The sequence below is a fragment of the Gopherus flavomarginatus genome, chromosome 1, assembly GCF_025201925.1.
Source record: "Gopherus flavomarginatus isolate rGopFla2 chromosome 1, rGopFla2.mat.asm, whole genome shotgun sequence".
NCBI lineage: Eukaryota > Metazoa > Chordata > Testudines > Testudinidae > Gopherus > Gopherus flavomarginatus.
In genome coordinates this window covers 347,484,379-347,512,201 of record NC_066617.1, presented here as the reverse complement: position 1 = coordinate 347,512,201, position 27,823 = coordinate 347,484,379, and the positions used below count along the sequence as shown (strand labels likewise).

General features: G+C 41.8%; 1 protein-coding gene across 9 annotated transcripts in view; it reads left to right on the top strand.

Annotated features, from left to right (window-relative positions):
• FAT3 (FAT atypical cadherin 3) overlaps positions 1-27,823 on the top strand; it is a 607,093-nt gene that overhangs the window by 127,160 nt on the left and 452,110 nt on the right. For all 9 annotated transcript variants that reach the window (XM_050940215.1, XM_050940199.1, XM_050940224.1 and 6 more), the window contains exon 2: positions 2,111-5,419. In XM_050940215.1, the coding sequence (XP_050796172.1) occupies positions 2,128-5,419 (3,292 nt within the window). In that variant the 5' untranslated portion in view covers positions 2,111-2,127. The remainder of the gene's footprint in view (positions 1-2,110; positions 5,420-27,823) is intronic.

The following is a 27,823-nucleotide window of genomic DNA, read 5'->3' as shown; positions in this document are numbered from 1 at the left end:
TAATTTTTTATAATTGCCTTCACCTCTGCTCTAAACCAGGTAATTTCTTTAACCAATACCACCTTTGTCCTTAATTGCAGCTTGTGGGACATCTAGTTAAGAGTTCTTAAACAGTTCCCAATTATCATTCATATTTTTCTGATTAAATTCTTCCTTGCAACTGATTTAACCCGTAATTGTTTTCTACTTTGTGAATTTGGCCCTTTTATAACACCAAGTATATAAATCGCTGGTCTGGACTTTGTTGTGTTTGCACATTATAAATGGGATCAAGTCATGATCACTTGTACCTAAACTGCTGTTAATTTTTAGTTCTGTGATGAGTTCCTCTTTATCGGTTAAGATGAAGTCTAATACAGAATTCCCTTGTGTTGGATGCAGCACCCTTTAGTTAGGAAATTGTGATCTATAACATTTAGAAATTCCAGAGATGTTCCCCAGGAATATGAAGTTTGGACAGTGTGCAGTTAATGAGACTGTGGTCAGATGTTTGGCTGCATGTGTGTGTTCTCTCTGCATGCTGTACTGACTCTGGCCAGATAGCCTGTACAGCAGGCTCTGATTGCACTGCCCAGTAAATCCAAAGACTCGGTTTTCTGCGAAGGAACTTGGTCAGGTTTATTGCCGACGAAGCACGGTGCTGATGCCCCGGCTCAGTGGTTACAGATACACTAACACATGTATGCTGGTGACAATGAACCAGCTCAGTGAATGGCAGGACTTTCCATTCTCCCCTCAGCCAGACAAAGACACTCCCTCTGAGATACATCTTTATACACGGGTACAAACAAATTATGTGTTACCCCATATGTATCTAGGTGCCACCCTCTGACGTATTTGGGTGCCACCCATTACCTTGTACATGTTGGTTTGGTCAAAACATCTCTATACATTATGCTGTCATCCTGACTTTATCTTTAGGAGGGGTCAATGTGTTCCTGTTATCTTTGGGGAATGTGTTTGGTATCGAAGTATTTTGGTCCTGTCTTTCTGGAATGGGTTTGCTTATATATTCTTATGCCTAGCACTATGTAGGAAATAGTGTTTCTGCAATATCAGCCCCATTGCCAGATTCTGTGAGCAGGGCCTGCCTCTTGCTCACAACTTAACTTTATTTTATATTAGCAAGTTATGACCATTACTTTAGCTCAGGCCTCTAATACAAAGGCTTATGTCTCGGGCTCTCTTCCTAAAACAGAGACAACCAGCGACTACTGAATAGTGAAGATAAAAATGTTTAAAACCTGTCTCATTCACTGTGCATTATATTATATGCACACAGAATGAAGCAGAGAAGGCACATGAAAAAAACGAAGTACGTGCTCATGTAATTGCAGACCGTACTGTAATATATGTGCATGAAGGGGCAGAGTTCATGTCTTTCAAACAACCTTAACTTGGCTTTGCAACCTCTTTATCATACTCTTTGTATGGGTGTATGTGCTTAAGCAATCTTAATTCATTCTTCATTATTTTATATAGGAATATATAACTACAGTAAGAAACTGGTCAGTGTTTGTGTACCATTGTTTGCTTCTTGTACTATTTTACCATTCTAGACTGTGCAAAACTTGATATTTGCCCACCATATTATTACACATAAAGCAATAACATCCGTTCCCACCTCAAATACTGGGGCAAAAAGATGTAGCATGCCTTGGAAGTTAGTAAGTCTGGGCTTTGGTGGACTAGCAGTGATTATCCTCTGTAGTCACTGTGTGTCTATCATCCTGTGTGGTATTATTCTGTTCGGGGTTTTGTGGGTGTTTCTTTTTGTTTGTCACAGTGATTATTATTTTTGATTGGGGTGGTGGTGCTTGGGATTGGTGATTTCCTATTTTTTATAATCCAGTAACATATAGTCCTATATGTTGATACAGTAGCAAGTCCTCCCAAAGTATAATATATCACAGAATCACTATTAGACTGACGTTATCTACTTCAGTTCTACCACATTTACTCGGCAGTGACTGCCACCATTGAATGTATTACTTCTTAATAATGCAATTTCTGAACATTTTTTTTTAAATAATGACATTTTTCAGTGAAGATTTCTCCTCTCCCCATTATTAATTATGATTAATTATTCTTTTCTCTTCTTTTGTCTTAGGATGAAAGAATGATGTGATGGAGATGAATATGGGCTGCTGGTCAGGCACAAGACCCCCATTGTCTTGCCTCACCATCCTGCTTGTCAAGCTTTTGGCCTGTGTTTGCCAGGGGCTTCAAGGGACAATACCACTCGGCTTTCACTTTACGCATTCCATTTACAATGCTACAGTGTACGAGAACTCTGCAGCCAGGACCTATGTCAACAGTCCAAGTAGAATGGGTATTACACTGGCAGATCTTTCATGGGATATCAAGTACAAGATAGTGTCTGGCGATGATGAAGGCTTTTTCAAAGCAGAAGAAGTCATAATTGCTGACTTCTGCTTTCTCAGAATAAGAACTAAAGGTGGGAATTCTGCTATATTAAACAGAGAAATCCAAGATAACTATTTATTGGTAGTAAAAGGGTCTGTCAGAGGAGAGGACTTAGAAGCATGGACAAAAGTGAATATCCAGGTTTTGGATATGAATGATCTAAGACCTTTGTTTTCACCAACCACTTACTCTGTAACGATAGCAGAAAGCACTCCTTTAAGGACTAGTATTGCACAGGTGACAGCCACAGATGCAGATATTGGGTCCAATGGCGAATTCTATTATTACTTCAAAAACAAAGTTGATCTCTTTTCAGTTCACCCAACTAGCGGAGTTATCTCTTTAAGTGGCCGGTTAAACTGTGATGAGAAAAACAGATATGACCTTGAAGTTCTGGCTGTGGATCGTGGGATGAAACTTTATGGAAACAATGGAGTAAGCAGCACTGCCAAACTTTATGTTCATATTGAACGTATAAACGAACACGCCCCAACCATAAGTGTGGTAACCCACATACCCTTTCCATTAGACAAGGAGCCTACGTATGCTGTTATTAACATTGATGACCTAGATGAAGGAGCTAATGGAGAGATTGAATCTGTTTCCATCGTAGCTGGAGATCCCTTAGAACAGTTCTTTCTGGCTAAGGAGGGAAAATGGATTAATGAGTACAAAATCAAAGAGAGAAAACCCATTGACTGGGACAACTTCCCCTATGGTTACAATCTTACTCTCCAAGCAAAGGACAAAGGGTCTCCTCAGAAGTTTTCTGCAGTCAAACTGGTCCACATCGCTAGTCTCAAGAGAGAAAGTGTCCCAGTAAAGTTTGAAAAGGAAGTTTATGATGTGTCAATCAGTGAATTTTCCCCTCCAGGAGTAGTGGTAGTTATAGTTAAGTTGGTGCCTGAACCACAGGGTGTGGAATATATAATATCTCCTAATCAGGATGCTGAATATTTTAAGATTAATCCCACGACAGGTCTTATTATCACCGCTCACTCTTTGAAAATCATTGAGAAGGAACTCTATGAGTTAGAAGTAGTAAACAAAGGTGGTGATTTAAAAGCACAAGTTATTGTCAGGTTAGAAGATGCGAATGATCACACTCCAGAGTTCACACAGCCTTCGTACAGCTCCTTTGTCAATGAAAGTGTTCCTGTAGGAACCAGCGTTTTGTCAGTTTCAGCATTTGACAAGGACAAGGGAGAAAACGGATATATAACATACAGCATTGCCAGTCTGAATTCACTGCCCTTTTCGATAAACCAGTTTACTGGTGTTATTAGCACCTCTGAAGAACTGGATTTTGAGTCTTCTCCAGAGAGCTACAGGTTCATTGTCAGAGCCTCTGATTGGGGTTCGCCGTACCGTCATGAAAGTGAGGTTAATGTCACTATATACATAGGCAATGTCAATGATAACAAGCCGTTGTTTGAGAAAGTGGCTTGTCAGGGAGTGATTTCATCTGACTTTCCCATAGGTGGTCACATCACTGCTATATCTGCCATAGATATAGATGAGCTAGAACTAGTGAAATACAAAATTATCTCTGGAAATGAGCTTGGAATTTTTTATTTAAATCCTGACTCCGGTGTGCTGCAACTTAAAAAGTCTCTTGTTAATTCTGGCATAAAGAACACCAATTTTGGCCTTAAGATCACAGCTACAGATGGAGAGAATTTTGCTGATGCCATGTTCGTTAACATTTCAATAGTACATGGGAAAGTGTCTTCAAAGACTTTTAGCTGTAGAGAAACTAGAGTTGCTCAGAAGCTGGCAGAGAAATTGCTCAAGAAGGCAAAAGCAAATGTGAAGCTGAATTTGGAAGATGGTTTCCTTGATTTTTATTCGATTAACAGGCAAGCTCCACACTTTGATAAATCCTTTCCCTCTGATGTAGTGGTTAGAGAGGACCTTCCAGTTGGTGCTAGGATCCTGAAAATAAAAGCCTATGATGCGGACTCTGGATTTAATGGGAAGGTTGTCTATACAATTTCTGATGGAAATACAGATAGTTGCTTTAACATTGACATGGAAACAGGACTTCTTAAAGTTCTTATGCCCATGGACCGAGAGAAAACAGAGCTGTATCTCCTTAACATTACAATTTATGATTTAGGTAATCCCCAGAAATCTACATGGAGACTATTGACTGTAACTATAGAGGATGCAAATGATAACAGTCCTGTTTTTTTACAGGATAGTTACTCAGTTAATATTTTAGAAAGCTTGAGTATTGGTACAGAAATGATCCAAGTGGAAGCTAGAGATAAAGATCTGGGCTCTAGCGGTGAAGTGATTTACTCAGTATTGACAGACACACAGCAGTTTGCCATCAATAGTTCTACTGGAGTAGTGTATGTGGCTGACCAACTAGACAGAGAATCGAAAGCAAACTATACACTAAAGATAGAGGCCAGGGACAAAGCTGAGATTGGCCATCAGCAATTTTCTGTTGTTTCTCTGAAGGTTTTTTTGGATGATGTGAATGATTGTTCTCCAGCTTTCATTCCATCTAGCTACAGTGTGAAGGTCCTTGAAGATCTGCCAGTTGGCACTGTAATAGCTTGGCTAGAAACTCACGACCCAGATCTTGGTTTGGGAGGTCAAGTGCGCTACTCTTTGGTGAATGATTACAATGGACGATTTGAAATAGACAAAGCTAGCGGCACTATCCGCTTGAACAAAGAACTCGATTACGAGAAACAACAGTTCTATAACTTGACTGTGCGTGCAAAAGACAAAGGACGTCCAGTTTCCCTCTCTTCCGTTTCTTTTGTTGAGGTTGAAGTGGTGGATGTTAATGAAAATCTCTACACTCCTTATTTTCCTGACTTTGCAGTCATTGGAACTGTAAAGGAAAACTCCCGCACTGGAACAAGTGTATTGCAAGTGACAGCTCAAGATGAAGACTCTGGAAGGGATGGGGAGATCCAGTATTCCATCAGGGATGGCAGTGGCCTTGGAAGATTTAGCATAGATGAAGAAACCGGTAAGTTTAGATTACTTAATTTATTTTATTTACTTTAACCTTCATAGAAGTTTTTACAAAAGTAAAGCATATGGATAATTATTTCACTTCATAATGTAGCATAAATTCAGTTCTTCATAATAGGCAAGGTAAAGTTATAAATATAAATGTTTCAGGCATAGATATAAGAAGAGTTTATTACTTTGTGTGATAGACCCAGGCCAGCTGGGAACAGCAGAGTAGTAGAAGGGAGATATACTGGCCACTGGATAAGCAGTTTTCTGTTCCCTGAGTGACCAGAGCAGGGGCTGCTCCAGGCTAATGAGAACACCAGACTCCAATTAACCTGCTAAGAGTCAGGTGAGACCGTTAAGCACCTGACTCTAATTAAGGACCCTCTGATGCTATAAAAGGGCTCACTCCAGTCAGGCCAAAGGGAGCCAGAGGAGAGGAAGTGCGTGCAAGGAACTGAGAGCAAGAGGCGTTCAAGAAGCTGAGAGTGAGTAGGTGTACTGCTGGAGAACTAAGAAGTACAAGCATTATCAGACATCAGGAGGAAGGTCCAGTGGTGAGGGCAAAGTAGGTGTTGGGAGGATGCCATGGGGAAGTAGCCCAGGGACTTGTAGCTGTCACGTAACTGTACCAGGAAGCACTCTAGACAACTGCGATCCAGAACCTGGAGTAGAGTGCGGGCCTGGGTTCCCCCCAAACCTCCCAACTCCCAACACAGGAGGAACTGACCTGGACTGTGGCTTCTACCAGAGGGGAAGGTCTCTGGGCTGTTTCCCAACCCACATGGTGAATCTGTGAGACAAGCAAATCCGCCAATAAGCACAGGACCCACCAAGGTATAGGAGGAACTTTGTTAGACTGGATATATCCATCACACGATGGGTGTGAAATAATAGACATTACTTTGCAGTCACCATACAGTTCCACTGAAAAGCAATGTGGGGATTCCATTACAGCTACTGTATTATCTGTTGATAACTATAAATTACTCAGGTCACTGCTGCGGACTGTCACTGCACTCTTGACCTTGACTAAAGGTTGAACCCAATAAAGTAAATGAGGAGTGTGAAATAGGTTTGGGGATGAAAGAATTCCTGTTTTTGTGGTATTACTCATAATGCTGGCATGCTGTTTTTCATTCACATTCAGCAGTTTGAAACAATATGTCACGCTGTATCATATGCTTTGAGATAATGCACAATTCAGTTTGTTGTAATATTGATTCTCTTCATAAGAATAACATTTCAAACACGCACATTAGAAAACAATATTTGAACGCTGATTAAGAAGTTTGTTTTTTAAAGATTTTAACTGCAAAGCCATCAGCATTATAAAACATAAACATCAAGCAGGAGAAGCTGTGTAGTAAAACACAGTTTAGGAACTGGCTGTTTAAGTATCTAATAGCTGTTGGCAGTAATGGTGCAGCTGTGATAGTAGATTAAGTGTGGAAATTAGAAAACATTAGTTTGCATCTTAAGAAATTACATTAAATGTATTGGGTTTGCTGTGGTTTAAGCAGACCATGTGTTTTTCTGAAGCTTTTAATTTTGAATGTGGTATTAAAGCATTAGATTAAAAATGTATGTTTTGGCTAATTCAAACTGTTCAATCAAATATCAAAATTCTAAAGTGAACGTTATGAAAAACAGATGGGGGTCTAATATGAAATAAAAGCATTGAAAACATCTCAAACCTATTTGAGCTACAGTCTATATACTGCAGTTGGGCACAAACGATGTATTTATAGCCGTATGGCCAAAAATTGCCAACATGGGTGCCTGAAGCAATATTCAGGGCTGTCATTAAAAGGAGTCTCTCTATAAGGGCTGAGCTCCCCAACTGAAGATAATGGGAGCTGTAGGTGCTTGGGCTACATTGATTTAAGTAAATGATTATGGATTTAGAAACACAATTTTAGATTGGCAGATTTGTGTTAGGCCCCCACCTCACTGGGCCCCATGTGCTTTAACTCTGATGACTCTGAACAGAGTCCAGACACTGCCCCTGGCTGGGGTGTCTCTGCACACTCTTGGGGTGCAGATCCTCTGTCTAGCACTCTCTCCTGATAGCTGAGATCCTGTGGTCTAACTGCATTATTCCTGAGACTCGTGATAACCCCTCAGACTTCCCCTTAGGTTATACACACCTTCTCTCAGAACTCCAGCTGTGTAGGTGCTCTCAGTATATAGTTCACCTCTTCAGGGGCAGGTGACAGTAAAAGCTAACAGACATGTAGACCTGCTTTGCACAGGATTCTAAACACAATTTCTCTTTACTTGCATAGCTCAAGAAATACATTGATCTAGACAAAATAACCACACCTGTGTGCATTCCCCCATCTCAATTTCCTTACCATTCTAGAGAGGAATCTCTCTGACCTCTGCTGTGAGGTTCCTTCCATACTCCTTCCCAAGCTTCCTCTGCTTGTGGTCTTGTCTCAAAATGACTGTTGAGACACCATATCTTTTTACAACTTTTCATCCCCTTTGTCAAGTGACCCCGCTGTTTAACCGGATCAAAGTCCCTCACCAGGTGATCTGATTCCCACCTGGGCAGACTGATTCTTCTGAGTAGCAGCTAACTCTTTGTCCAAGGGTGCTTCTGTTTGAATAGAAACAACGAGGAGTCCTTGTGGCACCTTTGAAACTAAGAAATTTATTTGAGCATAAGCTTTCGTGGGATATAACCCACTTCATCAGATGCATGGAGTGGAAAATACAATAAGCAGGTATAAATGTACAGCAATTTGTTGGTCTCTGTGGTGCCACAAGGACTCCTCACTGTTTTTACTGATACAGACTAACATGGCTATGCCTCTGAAATCTGTTTGAATAGAAGACCAGCAAGGCTCAACAGCCCTCTCTTATTATCTCTTTGCCACGGTCCCTTGAAATTTCAGATCAATATGGAGTTAAAAGAGCAAGAGAGAAGGCAGGAAGCCCCACATTCAGAATGGGGTTTGCAGCCTGATGCAGATACTTATAAAAAACCTCCGATATCAAACAGAATTCATACTCTCTGCATAGACAAGAGTCCCCAAATCGTCATATTTAGGATTAAACAAAATAAAGCGAGCTAAAGGCAATGGAAGTTACCTGGTGAAATTCTGAAAAACTGGGGATTCATTGAAGACTTTCTTTAACTAGATTATCCAGATTTTTAACCTGTGCTCCAACTAGTTTGAATGATTTGATTGCCTACAATGGATTATGGCCCCAGAGCAGCAGAATACAGTGCATACTTAATTAACCATGTGCTTGACTTCAGTGGGACTTAACTATCTACTTCAAATTAAGTGTGTGTTTACATGCTTTCCTGAATTGACGCCTAAATTAATCAATCTTTGGGATAGATCATTTGAAAAATAAATAAATATAGGAATAAATACATTCTTCTTTCCCATTTGAAAACATATTTAAAAATGGTAATCAAACAAGCCCCTTAGCAGTATTTCATTCCACTGTTTTGAAAGATTACCTAGCAGCAAAGCATTTAAAAAATAACCTTCCTTCAGTTGTCCTTGTGATTACACTGAATATTGATACTTCAAAAAATTCTTCAAGTGATTGAAGAAATCAGGTGCTTTTTGCCACCCGGAAAGGTGACTACAGTTGTGATCGAGGATATGTAGACAACAAGTTTTGATGCTTTGGGTGTTATTTTGCACCCTTGTAATCTGAGTGCAAAGTCTGATCTGTTTGCCAAATGGGTGAAATCTGTTGAGCTTTGCTGTTGGGCCAGTGAAAGTTTAAATGCTGTTGAATGATGAATTGGCTTTCTAGGTGTAATGAAGAACTGAAATCACAAACTGAATTAATTTACAAGGAGATTGCTGCTTATTTACTTTTCATGCACTTTATTTGTCACTTTTTAAACTGACCTGCTCTATTGACTTATCCATTGTCTTTCTTGTGACACTTGTGAAGGAAAGCAAAAGTGAGAATTACAAAAAAAAAATCAGTATTTTTGGCTACTGCCTTAATGAGAAGAAGATGCCAAATTCAGTCCTTGTGTAAATGGGCGTAATTCCAGCTCTACTCCCTCTTGTCTATATCACTCCATGTGCTATCAAAGCTACATCTGAGTTTACATGGTGAAATTCTGGCCCTGCTGAAATCAGTGGAAGTTTACTGGGATCAGGATTTCATCCCAGAACTCTTCTCTCTGGCCTGTGTGATGGACATCTCTGTGGGTACTAGTTGATGAATAATAGAATTCAGCATCTCAGAATTTTGTGAGTCAAATTTGTAGCAGCAAACTGTGGCTGTGCCTCTGGCTACTAAATAGGTGAAGTTCACATTATTAAACTCCACTGATGCCCTCCTCCCTACATCCATGTCCCTCCCACTTCCCCTGCCAAACTTCAGCTTTTTTTCAACTTCACTCTGTGCCAACCCAGCAAGTGGGTTTATTTTCCTCTACAGGTAAGTGGAGTCGATAAAAATCTCAAAATTTAATTTAATCTCTCCTATAGTGTAACGGTGTTGGCAGAAAACATCCAGTTATTTTATCTTCTAATATTGGTGGCTACATGTGGAAGAATTGCATGTTATGGATGCAATTCTATACCTGTACCTCCATACCTGGATATAGGTAGAGAGAGCATTCCGATCAAGTTTTCAGATTATACAAAGCCAGAGGTAGAAGGGGTTGCCAATACTTTGGAGGATAGAGCTAAAATTCAGAGGGGAGAATTGGGCTGTAGACAACAAAATGAAATTCAGTAAAGGCAAATATAAGGTGTGACACATAGGGAAGAAAAACCAAATGAACAAATACGGAATGGAGGAAAATTGTCTTAGCAGCAGCACTGCTGAGAAGAGAAAGATCTGTTGTAGCAGATCAAAACCTTAACATGAGTCAGCAATGTGATATTGTTGCAAAAAAAGCAAATGCAAATTTAGGTTGCTTTAACAGAGGCACAGCATACAAGTCTAGGGAGGTGATAGTACCACTTTATTCAGCACTAGTTATGCCTCGGCTGGAGTACTGTGTCCAGTTTTGGTCACCAATGTATAGCAAGGATGTAGAGAAACTGGAAAGGATCCAGAGGCGAAATACAAAGATGATCAAAGGGATGGAATGCAAGCCATATGAGCAAAGGCTGAAGGAACTGGGTGTGTTTAGTTTGGAAAAGAAGAGATTAAGGGGGGATATGATAGCATTCTTCAGATACTTGAAAGGCTGCCATAAAAGGATGGAGAAAAGTTGTTCTCTTTTGTCACAGAGTGCAGGACAGAAGCAATGGATTTGAACTACAGCATTGCAGATTTAGATTAAATCTCAGGAAAAACTTCCTAATGGTGAGAACAGTAGGACAATGGATCAGACTGCCTCGGGAGGTCGTGGAAGCTTCTTCACTGGAGGTTTTCAAAAGGAGGCTGGATAGCATCTGTCTTGGATGGTTTAGATACAACAAATCCTGTGCCTTGGCAGGGGTTAGACTGGATGACCTTTGCGGTCCCTTTAATCCTATGATTCTATGGAGAGTGTGTTCATCCCTATATGTTAACTAGAGAGCTAGTTTACTTCCTTTCTATGTGTACAATTCCAAATCATCTTCATTTCTTCGCCTATTCTTTATGCTTCCTTGTTTCTAATTAGCTTGTTTATAGGCTGGTAGTTTGCCATTAAAAGCCCTCAGTAGTGGACACCTGATGTGATCCTGGCTGTGACGGAGTTTGGTGTTCTTCTTTTTCCTCAACCAGCACTGCCTTTTGAAGTGGCTTTGTGTGTCCCTCTCTCTAGTTTTATTAGGCGTGCCTAGAATTTATACCCTCTGTAAACTAGCTTCTATGCTATGGAGGGGTGTGTGCGTGTGTGTGTGTGTAATGCTATGTTACACTCGTGTCCTAACCTTGGAATGCTGCTGGTGCATAGACGCGATAAATCGACTGCCGAGTGCTCTCCTGCTGACTCCGGTACTCCACCAAGGCAAGAGGTGCAGGTGGAGTCGATGGGGGAGCGTCAGCCATTGATTTACCGCAGTGAAAACACTGCGGTAAGTAGATCTAAGTATGTCGACTTCAGGTACGTTATTCACGTAGCTGAAGTTGCATAATTTAGATTGATTTCCCCCCTCCCACCAATGTAGACCAGGCCGTAGAGCCTCACTCTTTTCATGTTTCGGTGGTACAATGAAACACCAATTTTAACTCAAGCTCTGCCTTTCATTCTGGCCTATGCTCACAACAATTTGTCCTGGTACCCTTAGTAACAGCCTTGCACCAAGAAGGGTCCTATATTTACCTCAGCTTGGTCCAAGGAATTAGCTATGGTAGAAACAGAATTAAATGATTTCTTAACAAACAGAGAGACTGGAGACAAATAGTGCCTTCTGGTACTGTGATCTCAGTATGCTTTATATGCATCAATTAATGTAGCCTCCTAACACCCCCCGTGATATGGAAAGTGTGATCATCTCCGTTGTTACAGATGAGGAAGCACAGTTTATGGGCCCTGTTTAGGGAAGCACTGAAGCATGTGCTAAGGTCCTATTGAAGTCACAGCTGTACACAGATACGGGTAAAACTCTGTTATTAAAAATCCTATGAGATCTTTAATATCCATACAAAGCAGAGATAAAATTTTCTAAAGCTGCTAATTCACTTAGGAACTAAATCCTATTTTCAAGGTCACTTAGGAGCCTAAGTGACTCTCTCTACCCCCAATAAACTATTTGGCTCTACATTTTTCTGCTTCAGAAGAATGAAAGACTGAATTGACCCTGTCAGGGTTTTAACTGTGGTCTGTAGAGTTTGGGGTTTTTTTTTTTTGGTTTTTTGTGTGTGTGTGTGTTTTTTTTTATTTTGTTTTTAAGTCCTGAAACTTTAGACCAACAAAGCCAAGCCTTTACCTTTAAGAAATATTTCTCTTTCCTAAATGACAAAAAAAAAATTATGGATGCCGTTAAATGGAGATGGGATTTCAAATGATTGCAAATTACATGTAGTGATTCACTGTCACTGGTGCAGCAATTTGTTGCACAGTTGTGAAGCCTTTAATTTTACCTAAAGAGTGATGGAAATACCCCGACAAACTGTGTGCTAGAGTCCAAAGAAGAAGCCAGTCACTTCTGGAAAATCTTAATCATGGATTAAATTTACAGTGGAAACATGAAACACCAGGAAATATAGTTTACAGCAAAATAAGCATGCCCATGTTGTCTCTCTCTGGTGAAGGAATACATTTATTGCTTCAGACTATTTGCATCTCACTGCTATCTTCTAAAATAGTTTTGTAAGTAATGTGTATGCAAGTTGAAGGATACTATCATTTATATCACAGTTTGATGAGTTGTAGAGTTTGATAAATATTTATGTGATGCCAGCATAGTGGTTTATTGAAAAGAACATGAAATGAAAATGAAAATGGGCTATGGTCTGCATTTTTTAAATTAAAATATGTTGTATCTGCTGACTAAATCTATGAAGAGCTGAAGCTGTGAATGGGCGACAGGATGGGTCACTTGATGATTACCTGTTCTGTTCATTCCCTCTGGGAGAGCTGGCATTGGCCACTGTCAGAAGACAGAATACTGGGCTAGATGGACCTTTGGTCTGACCGAATATGGACATTTTTATGTAAGAGTTGCATGTAGAATTCAATTCAATTTATTTTAAAATCCTGGTTCAAGTATTTGCATTATTAGGTATAATGGGATGCTCCTAGTTTTCCTGTCAAATTAAGGAATTTACTTGCCTGATTGACTTAGATTCCCATTTTCAAAAGTGACAGTTATATAGGAGTCTAAGTCTCATTGAAAGTCAGTAGGAGCTGGGTCATGGGAGATGTAGTCCAGCCAGGGAGCCTGGCCCACAGAGAAGAATGGGGACATGAGGCATCTGAACTACAACTCCCATGAGGCACAGCTGCAAATTTCCAACTTGAATTTTTGGATTTGAGCCAAAAGTCTTCGGATTAACATTTCTTGGTATTCAGTTTTTCCCTGAAAAATCAAAATTGTCCACAAGGTAACCAAAACCCAGTTTCTGACTAGCTCTCCTGCTGAGGAATAAGGTGTTCTGCTGACACACAAAAAGATGGCAGTGCCATCATAGTTTAATTTTTTCCTGCAATATGTTTTCTTCTCCAGTAACTACCTCGGGTGCTGGACTAGATGATCTCTTGAAGTCCCTCCCAATCCTACTATTCTATGATTCTACCTGTCTATTAGTTTTTAACTTAGCCTAAAGTAATACCAAAATCAGGTGTTTACTTTGTAAAGTTCATTTGCAGAGGCTAATATTTCAGACACCTTCCTAAGAACAATTTTAAGTTTGCCACCTCTTAGCTGTGAGAACATCAAAACTTGACCTGGTCTTCATTGGTGATATGGTGATGGATATCAGCCATTTTTCACTGATTTGTTATTGTGTATGCACCAACAACTGTTCATTTGTATCTGTATGTCCACATTTATGCTTCATTTCCCTCTGTAATGTTAGGATGCTTGTTATGGCAAAATTCTATTCTTTGGGCTGTGCATCAGATCTTAGCTGTGCTGCTCTCCTCTTGTTGCTTATATTAGAAGTCACATAGAACAGGATATCAGAGGTGAAATCCAGGGAGCAGAATTCTGGCCTGAATCTGAGACTGTGGAAGCTCATCCCTTCCACCAGCAGAAGTTGGTCCAGTAAAAGATAATACCTCACCTGTCATGTTTCTCTTGTATCCTGGGACCAGCATGGCTGCAACAACACTGCAAACATACTTTGTGTCAGTTGTGAGTACAGCATTCCTGTAAAACACAGGCATTTCTGTGCTTCTGGCGGTGCTTTCTTGTTCAGCTGTAAGTTATCTCCGGCAGCACTTTAGAATATGATCTTTCCGCATTGATGGTATCCAACCAATTCTGTAAAGTAAATGTTAAGATAATCCTTTTGCTGTTCAAATTAATTGCAACAAAAACCCTTTGATGTAATCTTTGTGTGTATTTTTATAAAAAAATAAATTTTGCTGTCACATCTGGTTGCAAATTATTAAAGGCAATGAAGTCTGTCTGGATTTCACAGGGGGAATTTTATTTTAATCATTTAAACCTTAAAACATACATCAGCTTTTAAAATATTTATGTTAAAGGTGCCCTAATATAATTATGGCATACTTTGAAAGTTCACTTATGTGAAGTCGGTTACACAGAATTATTCCAGTCAAGCTGTTCAACATTCACAGCTTAATACCACATAAAATGGTTTATAACGCACAACTTTTACAGCTGTGTGTAATTTTACACATTTTCCCTTCTTTGGAATATGCCACTAGAGAGCCGTCAAACACCACTGCCATTTGCAAGCACCTTTGTTATCCAGGATGCTCCTGATGATAAAACATAAATTCTAGATCATCTGAAATAATGTTATATGGTAAAAATACACAACCTATACTTTTCCTCAGCTGTCACCACTTATTGTGTCTTATTAGTATTAATGTGTTGCCAAAAAAAAAAAGACCAGGAGGAAGCCAAATATATTGGGGGTGGGAAGGAAGGTTTTCCTTGGATTTTGTTTTTATTGGGAGTTTATACCAATGGGCATTTCCAGTGCTTTAAAATTAAATTTTCAAAAGAGTGTGTTGACATGGTTTTGCCCCTGGTATTTATAAGGTGCAGCCTGTGCTAGTTACAGGGCTAGCTCCACCTCTTCTCCCTTTGTGACCTCTCTGCACCTCCTGCTGTGTCAGGCCTCCTGCTTTTACATGTCTCATGGGGGAATCATGCAATTTCCCCACTCTTAGACTAGGTCCTGGGCTACAGTGCCCTGTATATCAACCATTCTTATCCCACAGGTTCTGGCATCTCCAGTTCTTCCCTTCAGGTTTCTGTACCCTTGTCTTTTCTTCCTGCTTGGTTTTCCATACATCCTCCTACTAAATTAAACCAGTACATGCCCACAGCAAACATACCAGGTCAACATACGGCATTCATAAATTACTACAAAGCAGCCCCATGCTTGTCACACACTCTGTTTATGTGGAAGTTACTTTGTTTTCAAGGCTATGATAGTCTTTTACGGGCAATTCTGATAAAATTGATCCGGTTTAATATCTCATTTCTCCATGAGTGATTCCACTGAAGTCACTGAGACCACTCATAGTGTAAGGTATTACTTGACATGAGTAATTGCTAGGATCTCGCCCTCAGTGAATGATGACTTTTATTAGAGACACCCCACAGATTTTTTTTGCACGGGTTATTGCTAGCATTCATTAACCAATATCACACTTTCTTTCTAAGATGATCCTACATTTTTCACATGCTTTTGCCCAGCTTTTAGTTATGCTTTCTTCAAATGAAGATAATTAGTCTATATGTAAACATCCCCATCTATCTAGCTTTGTGTCCTGTCGTCTTATATCCAGTTAATCTGTAATTTTAAATAGCATTAGATGTTAAAGTTTGACATGTAATTAAAATAATGGAGATGTTAAGACACACATTAAACAAAAATAATACTGTTCTGCTGTTGCACCTTGTTCTAGGCAAGGATAAGTGGGCTAACCTCTCTAAGTGGGATAAGTTAGCCCACTTATCCCTGTCTAGAACAAGGTGCAACAGCAGAACAGTATTATTTTTGTGTAATGTGTGTCTTAACATCTCCATTATTTTAATTACATGTCAAACTTTAACATCTAATGCTATTTAAAATTACAGATTAACTGGATATAAGAAGACGACAGGACACAAAGCTAGATAGGAATTAAAAACTGATCAAGACTTTCAAACCTCAATTTCAATTATTTTGAACATATCAATGGTCCTGTAGTTACACAACTCTGTATTTCATAGGAAGACAAAGGCAAATGTGTAAGGCCTGACCCTGCAAATGCTACTGTGTGTAGTAGTGTTCACTTTTGGCTGTAGTGCTATTGAATACAGCTTGATTTCAGTAGGACTGCTTTTGGTAATAAGCCAGGAGAAGTTCCGTCTGTTAGCAAATGCTTTTCTGCTAATTAAATTACTTTTTTAATTTTGATGTTGAGCCAGATATCTTAGTTCACAGGTTAAAATCTATAGCTCTTTGAATTGGTAGAAAATTAAATTAAAAGAATCAATTAAAAAAAAGAGCGAGGCCTGGTTGGCTTTGCAGCTGTATATCTAAATGGGGAAAAGTATTTGAGTCTGGCTTTTCTAGGAAAATGTCTGTATGTTGCAATTTGAAATAAGCCTCTTTCTGAAGTGATTATGGATGATATAATTTTTAGCATTTACGTATAAATTGCAACCAAATCCTGTTGCTTCAGTCTTTTCATTGTCTCCAAAGCCCATGCTTTCCTCTTGAGCCCCAGTGCTCTGGTCTGTGCCTTATCTCTGGACAACTCTTGCCTCCCGGTCTTCTGTTCAATCCATTAAAAAAGCTGCAGCCAGGATTGTCTTCCTTGCCCTCTGCTTCAGTCATGCCCATCTCCACCTGCCCTCTGCCAAACTTCAAATCTCTCCACTAGCTACCCACCTAAGGCCCCAATTCAGGAGTATTTTTAAGCATGTGTGTAATTGTAAGCACACGAGTATTCCCATTGACTTCAGTGCATAAGCACCTTGCTGAATCAGGGCCTAACTTCACGTTCAGTATAATGAGGGCTCTGCACAATGTCTCCTTCACCTCCATTTCATGCCTCTGTTCTTGCTATTTTTTCATTCATGGTTGACGCTGTGTTAACTCTTTATGCTTCCCTGCATCCACTCATGGCTGCACACCTTTTATTCACGCTGCCCCCATAGGCCAGGATAAGCCTCATTTTCTTCCCCTCCTTTGAATCCCTTCTCAAAACTCATTTCCATCAAGCTACACCTCCTCTCTCCTCTGGCTTTCAAGCCACAACATGAAAAACCTGTAAAATTCCATATGAAGAACGACAAAGTTAAATAGCTAAATTAAAAAAAATAATTAAAAAATTAAAAATCCTGGTACTAGCAAGGGACCCAGTCCAAAGACTAGTGAAGTCAGTGGAAGTCTGCAGTGGGCTGTGGGAAGACTAGAACTCAAAACATCCAAATCACTTGATTTGTTCCATCCCTTCTCTTTCCCCTCCCCCCACCTTTATTTTTATGTAATAGTGGTTCACGGTCATGCTGGAAGGGCATCACTAGTGGGGTCCTGCAGTGATCGGTTCTGGGTCCGGTTCAGTGATTTAAATAATGGCATAGAGAGTACACTTATAAAGTTTGCAGATGATACCAAGCTGGGAGGGGTTGCAAGTGCTTTGGAAGATAGGATTAAAATTCAAAATGATCTGGAGTAAATAGGATGAAGTTCAGTAAGGACAAATGCAAAGTACTCCATTTAGGAAAGAACAATCAGTTGCACACATACAAAATGGGAAATGACTGCCTACGAAGGAGTACTGCGGAAAGGGTTATGGGGGTCATAGTGGATCAAAAGGTAAATATGAGTCACCCGTGTGACACTTTTCCAAAAAAAAAAAAAGAAGCAAACATCATTCTGGGATGTATTAGCAGGAGTGTTGTAAGCAAGACACGAGAAGTAATTCTTCTGCTCTACTCTGTGCTGATTAGGCCTCAGCTGGACTATTGTGTCCAGTTCTGAGAACCACATTTCAGGAAAGTCATGGACAAATTGGAGAAAGTCCAGAGAAGAGCAGCAAAAATGATTAAAAGTCTCTAGAAAACATGACCTATGAGGGAAGATTGAAAAAAATTGGGTTTGTTTAGTCTGGAGAAGAGAAGACTGAGTGGGGACATGGTAACAGTTTTCAAGTACATAAAAGGTTGTGACAAAGAGGAGGGAGAAAAATTGTTGTTCTTAACCTCTGAGGATAGGACAAGAAGCAATGGGCTTAAATTGCAGCAAGGGTGGTTTAGGTTGGACACTAGGAAAAACTTCGTAACTGTCAGAGTGGTTAAGCACTGGAATAAATTGCCTAGGGAGGTAGTGGTGGAATCTCCATCATGGAGGATTTTTAAGAGCAGGTTAGTCAGGGATGGTCTAGTTAATACTTAGTCCTGCCCTGAGTGCAGGGAACTGGACTAGATAACCTCTCAAGGTCCCTTCCAGTTCTATGATTCTATGATATATATAAATTTATTTGTTTTTTTGGTGTGTTACCTCGTTTAAGACCCTGTCCAGCAAAGCGTTGAGAATTTCCTGCAGAGTCCAGAATACCTTCAACTACCATTGACTTCATAGGGAATTGAGGGGATTTTCTTAGCACTTCACAGGTTTCGGCCTATAATTAACCTCGAAAAATTATTCCCACGGGATATTATGGAGACCAGGAGCTTTTCAGGATTCAGATAAATATCAGACACTCATATAGATAATGGGGACATCTGCCCTTACGTTAGATAGGAGAAAATATGCTTTGAGGGGCATTGGGGTTAGTAAGAAACTCCCCCTAGAGCAGATGAGATGTTCTGTTTGGATCAGTTAGTTTATATTGTGTAATATGCAATGTCCCCGGTAGCTATATTAGAGTTGGGTTTGTTTTATGCCAGTTATTATTAAGTGATAACGCTAACAGAATTTCACACAGTTTCCAAAAAGCTGTCTCTTATTACATGCACCTTTCTGCTGGAGACAGAGCCTTTTATTGTCAGAGGGGGAGAGAACATTGCATAGCCACAACTCTCAGAAAGAGATTCGGTTAGTCAGACTGTAAAAGTCTAAGTCTGCTGGCAAAACTGCCAGCAAATGGAGATGGTTCTAAATGCAGTCCCAGTGTGATATCGAGTCTGACCTTTAAAACTGTTAGACACCTTTGGAGAGGTGCCAAATGCCCTTAATTTCCACGGACTTCTGGGACTTCTTCCCAGGTGATCGGCAGTCTCTCTCTTTGAACTTGTCACCGGTGGGAGTGATTAGTATCCAGATCTAGCCACTGGCTGTATAGTCGGTCAGCTGGGTGAGTGGCGGAATCTCAACTGTGGGAAATCCTTAATAGGGCCAGAATCTGTCTAGCCAAGTACTTATATGGCCCCCATTAGGGACATCACAATTTTTAATGTATTTTTTCTCCCGACGGTACTGAGGATATTAAACTATGTCCCTTCAGTACATGCATTCAGAACAAATGGACTGCATTTCTTCACATCATCTACAAGCAGCAGCAACCACCAATGCACTAATGAGATCTGGTGCTGTGTATTAGTGTCTGCTTCCTTGACAGCCTGTTGCTAGTTTTATCTTTAACAGGTAGTTCAATCTCAGGAGTGAGCACCTCCTGAGGTGTGAAATTTCCTCACAGAGAATGGAAAAAATTACTGAAAAGAAATAGTGGGCAGTTTAAAAGGAGACTGTGGCTATTTGTGGAGAGTGAGTAGGACTGGTGTTTAGCTGAGTTAAATAAAAGGCAAAAGCTGTTAAATAAAGAAGACTTCATAAAAGCCGTTGATAACTCCTAGTGCAGAGTGTGACTGGAGCCGTTCAGTGTATTTATAGAGCCTCTAAAAGCATGGCCATGTGTCTCTGAAAAGAAAAGACAGTATTTGAGTTGTGATTTTGGAAATAAAGTTACAAAGTTTGGCTTGGTGACTTAGCTTAATACACCCTGTGACCCTATGAAAGTCAAGTTGCATTCTCAGAGACAGAGTGGTCTGGAATTTCACCTTGTCTGGGCTGATCAGTGGGGAGAACAGCTTGGGGAAGTATTTCCTCATGGACAGGTAACTCACCATCCATCCCTCAATGCATTCCCCATGGGACAGGAGCCAAGTGGGTCTATGTGTGTGTGGGTAGTGGGGGAGGAGAGATTGTTTGTGGAAGGTTTTTCTTCAGTGCTCCCAGGAGCTTGTTGTATGCTGGAGAGAGAGAGGGAGAGTGTCATAAACAGATAGTTAAGGGTTAATGTCTCTTTTACCTGTAAAGAGTTAACAAACAGGGAACCAAAAACACCTGACCAGAGGACCAATCAGGAAACAAGATACTTTAAAATCTCGGTGGAGGGAAGCCTTTCTTTATGTTTTTTGGATTTTGCTTTGTTCTCTCTGGGTCCTGAAAGGGACTAGAGGTGCAACCAGGTTTCTTGCCAATCTCCCTGCTACAGTCTCTTATATATTCAGAATAGGGAGTATTAAGTAAAAAGGTGGTTATAGTCTTTTGATTGTTTTCTGTATTTGGAAATGTGTATTTTGCTGGAAGTATTTTAAATTGTATTTTTGCTGGGGGGAGGCTTCTCTCTAGTGCCTATAAGCTGAAAGACCCAGTAATATTTACCATCTAAATTACAGAGACAACTTTTACTTTTTTTTCTTTTTATTTAAAGTTTTGCTTTTAAGACTTGTCTGATTTTTTTCCCCTTGTTGAGGCTCCAGGGAATTGAGTTTGTACTTACCACGGAATTGGTGGTAGACAGGGAAAGAGAAGGGAGGGGGGGAAAAAGGGGGAATCCCTTTGTTTAGATTCATGGAGCTTGAATCTGTCTATCTCTCCAGGATAGCCCAGGGAGGGAACGCCTGGGAGGGGGAGAGAAGGGGGGGAAACAAACTTGATTTCTCTGTGTTGTGATTCAAGGAGTTGAATCACGGTGATCTCCTAGTGTACCCAGGGCGGGAAAGATCTGGGAGGAAGAAAGGAGAAGGAGGGGAAATGGTTTATTCCTCTTTGTTGTAAGACTCAAGGAATTTTTGGTCTTGGGGTCCCCAGGGAAGGTTTTTGGGGCGACCAGAGTGCCCCAAAACACTATAATTTTTTGGGTGGTGGCAGCGTATCAGATCTAAGCAGATAATTAAACTTAGAGGAATTCATGCTGGTACCCCAACTTTTGGACTCTAAGGTTCAGACTGGGGAATTATACCATGACAGAGAGATTTCATAATTAAAAGCCAAGTGAGTGTTGAAAGCTGCTGCGGCTGGGGATCATCTGAGCTTCTGTGTCCTGCTCGGATTTTCTAGTGGTCCAACAGGGCTTTAAATTCATGCTATAATAACTCTGCGTTAGCAGAGACAGACACAAAGGATAGCGAGCCACATCATTTTATTGGCCTTACCTTTTATTGGCCACAGGCCATGATGGCAGGCAAATTGCCGAACTGTTATATTATTATAGTGCAGAGGAGACTTTTTTCCTCTGTTGTCACTATAAATCTCAGACTGAAATTCATTCAGGCTGGCTCAGCTATTTCATGGGATTTCTGTCCCCCGCCCCCAGGCTTGGCTTGGACAGAGAGAAACTTCAGCGAGCTCTTCAGGAACATTTCTTCCTCCTTCATATCTCTCACAATCTTTTAATGTGTTATCTTCACAACACCCATCTGAGCCAGGGCACTGCTATTATCCCCATTTTACAGATGGGGAACTGAGGCACAGAGAGAAACTGATTTGCCTGAAGTCACATAGGTTGTCTGTGCCAGAGCAGGGACTAGGACGCAAGTCTCCCAAGTGTTTGGTTCAGTGGTCCAGCTCCCAAATTAAGCGTTGAGGTTCCAGCAAGGGGTCCCAGCCTTCTGAGCTCTAGCTAGAACATGAACACTGCCAGAAATTTCTCTGGTGATCAGAACATGCTCAGATAATGCAGACATCTGGATATCAACGGTGTGCAGAAATGAATATGTGTCTAGATGGAAAGATTCAGTGCCCTCAAAGAATGGATGCCATTCAGGGACACTGGGTTTCTGAAAGAGATCACAAGGCAACAAAAAATACTACATGACTCCAGGAGAGGGAACCGAACCCTGTGCTGGCCCGAGCCCTGCTACCCTGGATGGGGAGAGGGGGCAAAGCCAATGCCCCACCATCCCACTTGTGCGTATGTGTGTGGGGGAGGGGCCTTCAGCCACACACGTTACTTTAGACCTTAGTCCAGAGGTGGGCAAACTACGGCCCGCGGGACCCTTGAACTCCTGCCACAGGAGGCTAGCCCGCTCCCCATCCTCCACTGTTCCCCCTCCCCCACAGCCTCAGCGCGCCGCGCCGCTGGCGCAATGCTCTGGGTAGCCGGGCAGCGCAGCTGTACAGCCTGGCCTGATCTGGTGCTCTGTGCTGCGCGGTTGCGTGTCTGGCTCCAGCCAGGTGGCGCAGCTGTAGCGCTGCCAGCCACCGGTGCTCCAGGCAGCGGGGTAAGAGGGCAGGGAGCAGGGCGGTTGGATAGAGCGCCGGGGAGTTCAGGGTTGTGGGCAGGGGGTGGGGGTGTGGAAAGAGGTTGGGGTGGTCAGAGGGCAGGGAACAGGGTGGTTGAATGGGTGCAGAGGTCCCAAGGGGCAGTCAGGAAGGGGGGGTTGAGTGGGGTGATGGGGGGCTGTCAGGGACAGGGGTTCTGGGGGCGGTCAGGGAGAAGGAGTGGTTGGATGGGGCAGGGGTCCTGGGTGGGGCAGTCAGGAATGAGAGGAGGGGTTGGATGGGGTGGCGGGGGGGGCAGTTTGGGTGGGGATTCTGGGGAAGTCAGGGAGCAGGGGGATTTAGATGGGACTAGGATCCGGGGGGGGCGGTGTCAGGGGGTGAGAAGAAGGGGAGGGGGCGAGAGCCAGGCCACACCTGGCTGTTTGGGGAGGCACACCCTGCCCTAACAGGCACTCCATACAATTTCCGAAACCTGATGTGGCCCTCAGGCCAAAAAGTTTGTCCGCCCCTGCCTTAGTCCCTCCCGTGCTTTGTTGCACATTGGGCTACCCGCATTTGCCATCCTTCCCTGTCAGCTGCCCTTCTCTCCAAATCTTCCCATTTTGTGCTTGAAGTCGTTCAGAACTGTTTGTTTCCATTTTATTTGCAGTCTTCCTCTCTTTCTTCTTGCGTTTTCTGGTTTCCATTCAAGGGCGGTATTTGGGAAGTGTTCTTTTCCCATTCTAAGCTCACGTCCCAGCCACTGAGGTCTTCTTTTAGATTATTTGTGAACGGTTGCCTTGTCCAGTAATTTTTCTGACTTTTTCATTCATGTTCCTATCTCTGTATATTATTCACAATAGTCTTCTCAGACATTTGTGATGAAATGCATCCAACCTCAGGCAGAGGGCCTGTAACCTGAGTCCCGACACCCAGGGATGAAGCCCTCGGGCTTCAGCTTCAGCCCCAGGTGATGGGGCTCGGGCTTCAGTTTGAGCCCTGGGCCTCAGCAAGTCTAAGCTAGCTCTTGCGACCCCATTAAAATGGGGTCACGACCTACTTTGGGGTCCTGACCCACAGTTTGAGAACCACTGCTATACTGGATAAAAGAAGAGGCTGAAAGTTATGCAGATTGCAAGGACCTCTGTGTTTACCAGGCTTTTGGGGAAAAGAGGAACAAAGATGGAATAGAGCCGAGTCTGTGGCTGAATCGGTTATTGGTCTGTTTTACTCCTGATTATGGCTGGATATTACTAAGGGCTTAGGCTGATTGGGCTGCTTATTTTGTATGTGATACAGAAGCGATGGCAGGGCCCCTAGTGCTTTGGTTAGGCTTTATTGTTTCATTTATTGTGATTTCGAAAACAAAAATCAGAATGTTAGGGTCATTTGCAGTAAATTATATAAGAGAAAAGCATCCCCCAGACAGTGAGCCTAACCTCTTCATGCGTCACTTTTCCCATCTGTGCAATGAGTCTAATGATTACCATTTCACAGGAGTGTGGGGAGGCTTTCTTGATTAATGGTTGCAAAGCACTGAGGGTGCATATGATGGAAGTCAGTATCAAAATGCACAGTCTTGTGTAAAACAGTCGCGTTCTGCTTGAGAGGATGTTAAAGGAGAGGAATTTCCTTCAGGACCTACTTCTTTCCCATTCTGATCTCCAAGGAAAGCTGCTGAATCACAGCAACTGTTTAAACTAATATATTTATTCCAAGTAGTCACCTTTTTTTTTTTTTTTTTTTTTTTTTACGGCTAACTGATTTGGAGATACTCGACAGATCTGTATTCATAGTGACGATCATTCTTTTCAGCTTTTTGGGAAGGAATGATATTCCAAAACTCTGACTTAGTGTGCTGTTCTGAGAAAACAAAACAATACATTAATTTTAATGTAAAGTCTTTACTGGGCAGGAAAGAATGTGCTGCCATTGGGAAGACTCACATGTTTTGAGAATCCCATCCTAAATCAGGGAGTTGTGCTCCTAAGTCACCTAGACACTTTGGGAAAAGCTATCTCAATCTTTATTGGGCCACGTTTTGCCTTTTGATACATTTTGACCGTGCTCCCTGAGGAGTCAAAGATTGCAAGGCCATTTAGTCTGGCCACCTGTATACAACAGGCCATGGAACTTCCCCAAAATAATTTTAGAGCATGTCTTTAGAAAAACATCCAGTCTTGATTTCAAAATTGCCAGTGATGGAGAATCCAGCTCGACACTTTTGTAAATTGTTCCAATGGGTAATTACCGTCACTGTTAAAAATGTATGTCTTATTTTCTGGGTACAGGGCCACTAAAGTCAATGGAATGGCAAAACTGCTTATTATAGGTTTCTGTGGTTGTCTTATTTTACAAACAGAGCTGAAACTTGCATATCGATATAGGCCCTGATCCTTTAGAGTTTGGCATGGGTGAACCTGCAGAAACCTCATTGCATGCATGGGCCTTTAGTTTGTAAATCACCCCAGGGCACCATCTGCAACTATTTTTGTTGTTCAGATTTCCAGTGTAATTGTGATGTATTGTTATTTGTACTGCATTAGCACCCAGGAGCCCCACTCCTGGGCCAGAACCCTATTTTGCTAGCTACTGTACAAACACAGAATAAGATGATTGTCCCTCTGTTTAACTTTGCTAAGGCACTTGAGATCAATATTTATCTCTTGACTTATCCCATTAAATAGGTTCAGCAGCCATCAGTTTACATTAAGTGCTGTTTTCTTAGCGTAATTGTCCTATCAATAAAAAGCCATGCCGTCATGTTCTTGTTTTAAATGCAATACAAGGAACTTTTCTGGTGATGGGAATGAATCTGCGCAACTGATTTCCAAATTTTGGGCTTTAGGCCAGGTTATTAAGGCAGCAATTAGAAACAGAAAGCAGTAGATTAGTAGTGTCTATAGGTAGAGCCCTGCAAATACATGGATATCTGCTTCATATCCGTGGATGTCTGCAGACTGTTTTTGTGGATAGCGGATTGGATGCAGATAGAACCGCGCAGGGCTCTACTCACCAGCGATACCTGGCCCGCAGCATCTGGCTTGGGCAGTTCATGGGGTGCAGCGAGCTTGGGGCTGGCGGCCAGTGGCTGGGGCTGGACAGCGGCTAGTGGAGTTGGGGCTGTCCAGCACCCGCTTGCTGCGTCACTTCCTGTCCAGCAGCTCGAGCCCCTCAGGCAGCGCCAGTGTCCCCACCATGGCCTGGCCTGGCAGCTGTGCCCCTGGCCCGCCGGCTCCTGGGCAGTGGGTGGGGCTGTGTCGTCTCACCCCTCCGCCCTGTTGTGATGCAACACACACTGCTGCTGCCGTCACTTGTGAGCCCCTGGGAGCAGCATGTGATGCGACACCCCTTCCCTGAGCCCCCGCCCTCACGCCACCTCTTCCTCCCAAGACCTCACCCTCCGCCCCATCCTGCTGTGGGTGGGAATGCAGATACACATAAAAGACAGCTAGTGCATCATGAGTTGGATGCATATTGGTTCTGGTGGATGCGGATTGCTTGCGGATCCACGTTTTTGTATCTGTGAAGGGCTCTATCAACAGTGTCTGATGTTTTGGCTCCAATCTGGTAAACGAATGTTTCCAGCAAAGTTTCATTGACTTGTCACAACTTTCTGCTTTATGTGATATAAACAATTATCATGATTCTTTTAAAGAAGGCTGCTCCCTTACCTTGTAGGATCTTATTGTATCCTGTTGGTTTACTTACAGCCTTTCATACTGGAGTATGAAACTAAGCAGGTTAGTTTCTCTTTTTTTAGTTAGTCTTTAATTTCTGGTTCTCATGCTCTGTGTCTAGCACAGTGATCATGGTGTTTGGGTTCCAAGCACCACAAGGAAATGTTTTAGTCATCCCCCAAAGTGTTTTGGCCTTCACAACATCATCTGGCAAAGAGTTCCACAGGTTGACTATGTGTTGTGTGAAGAAATACTTTCTTTTGTGTGTTCTAAACCTTAAATAAAACACTTAAGTAAAAGGAGAAATATTGGAGTAAATTTTCATTGTGGTGCAGTGACTGAAGGGTGCCATACTCTCAAAGCCAGAAACAGATTTTACTCCTTCCAGCAGCTGTGAGTAAGCAATGTACACAGTAGCTTCAGAACACCATGTTGCCCATTTCCATGTACACCTGTACGTGCAGCATTCCCTTATTAAAACATTACACAAGTAACAAATAGATTTGAGACCTAGTAATTGGCATAAACTTGATAGAATGATCCTTTGTTAGTTTCACTATGTTTTTAGATGAAATATTGACAGTAATGATCGGGTTATTGGTAGTAGTAATCTTAGGGTTTCCAAGTGTCCGGTTTTTGACCAGACAGTCCAGTAAAAAAGAGGAGCTGGCACTGGCTACAGGAGTGGGGGGAGGGAGGCACCAGGTCATCAATCCATGCCAGCCCCTGCTCATCCGGGGCTACTTCCTACCTGCATCTCATGGGAAGGCAGGCGTCACGTCAGGGGCTGCAGCCCCTGGCCCAGCCCAGGAGGAGAGGGGGCCCAGCTGGGAAGTGGGGAAAGAGGGAAGTGGAGAGGACGAGGAAGGGGGAAGAGGGAGAATAGTGAGTGATAGAGGAGGGGCCTAGAGAGAAGAAGCAGAGCAAGGGTGGGAACTTGGGTGAAGAGGCAGAGGAGGGGTAGGGCCGCGAGGGAAGAAGCAGGGCAGAGGGTCTGGGTTTCAGACATTAGAAAGCTGGCAACCCTAAGTAAAGTACGAACCACCTATAAATGATGATACCACTACTTTGTCCCCTGCACGTTTTCAGTTTGGACTTAACCTTAGATTGAGAACCATACTCCAGGAACCAGGAGTAAGAGTTTTATCCCTCGAATTACTCTGTCTTTAGCTACTGGCAATAATTGTTTTGGTTTTTCCTTCTGTGCAATGCTGTTAACATTTAGGGTGCATACTCTTGATTAGTGGAAATGAAGTGTAACAATAACGCAGCCAATTCCATGTAAATGACCATTTTGTTCCTAGCAATTTCAAGGGGGTTTTCATTTTTGGAATAAATATATAGAGTGCTGGGCTCTCTAAAGGTCAAAACTGTTTACAAAGCTCTTCCCTGCTTGGTTTTTGTTAAAAACAAAACAAAAACAAAAACAAAAACAACCCCCCCCCCAAAAAAACAAAAATAACTGGGATTTCATGGATTTCAGGATTAGTTAATTTACTCAGATTTTAAAAGGTAATTTTCAAGGGATACAGAGATCTTATTTACAATGTGTATAAAAAGATTAAAGAGAATTAATTTAATTGTCTAAGACTATTAAGTAATCTCCTGCCTTCTGCTGTGAACCTAACATACCTTCAGTCCCATTTAATTTTCTGATTCCACTTACCTGTGATTTTCAGTTAACTGGAAAGCTGTCTTACATTTTTAGTGCTATTTCCTTTCCCCCTCCCCTCCTGAAA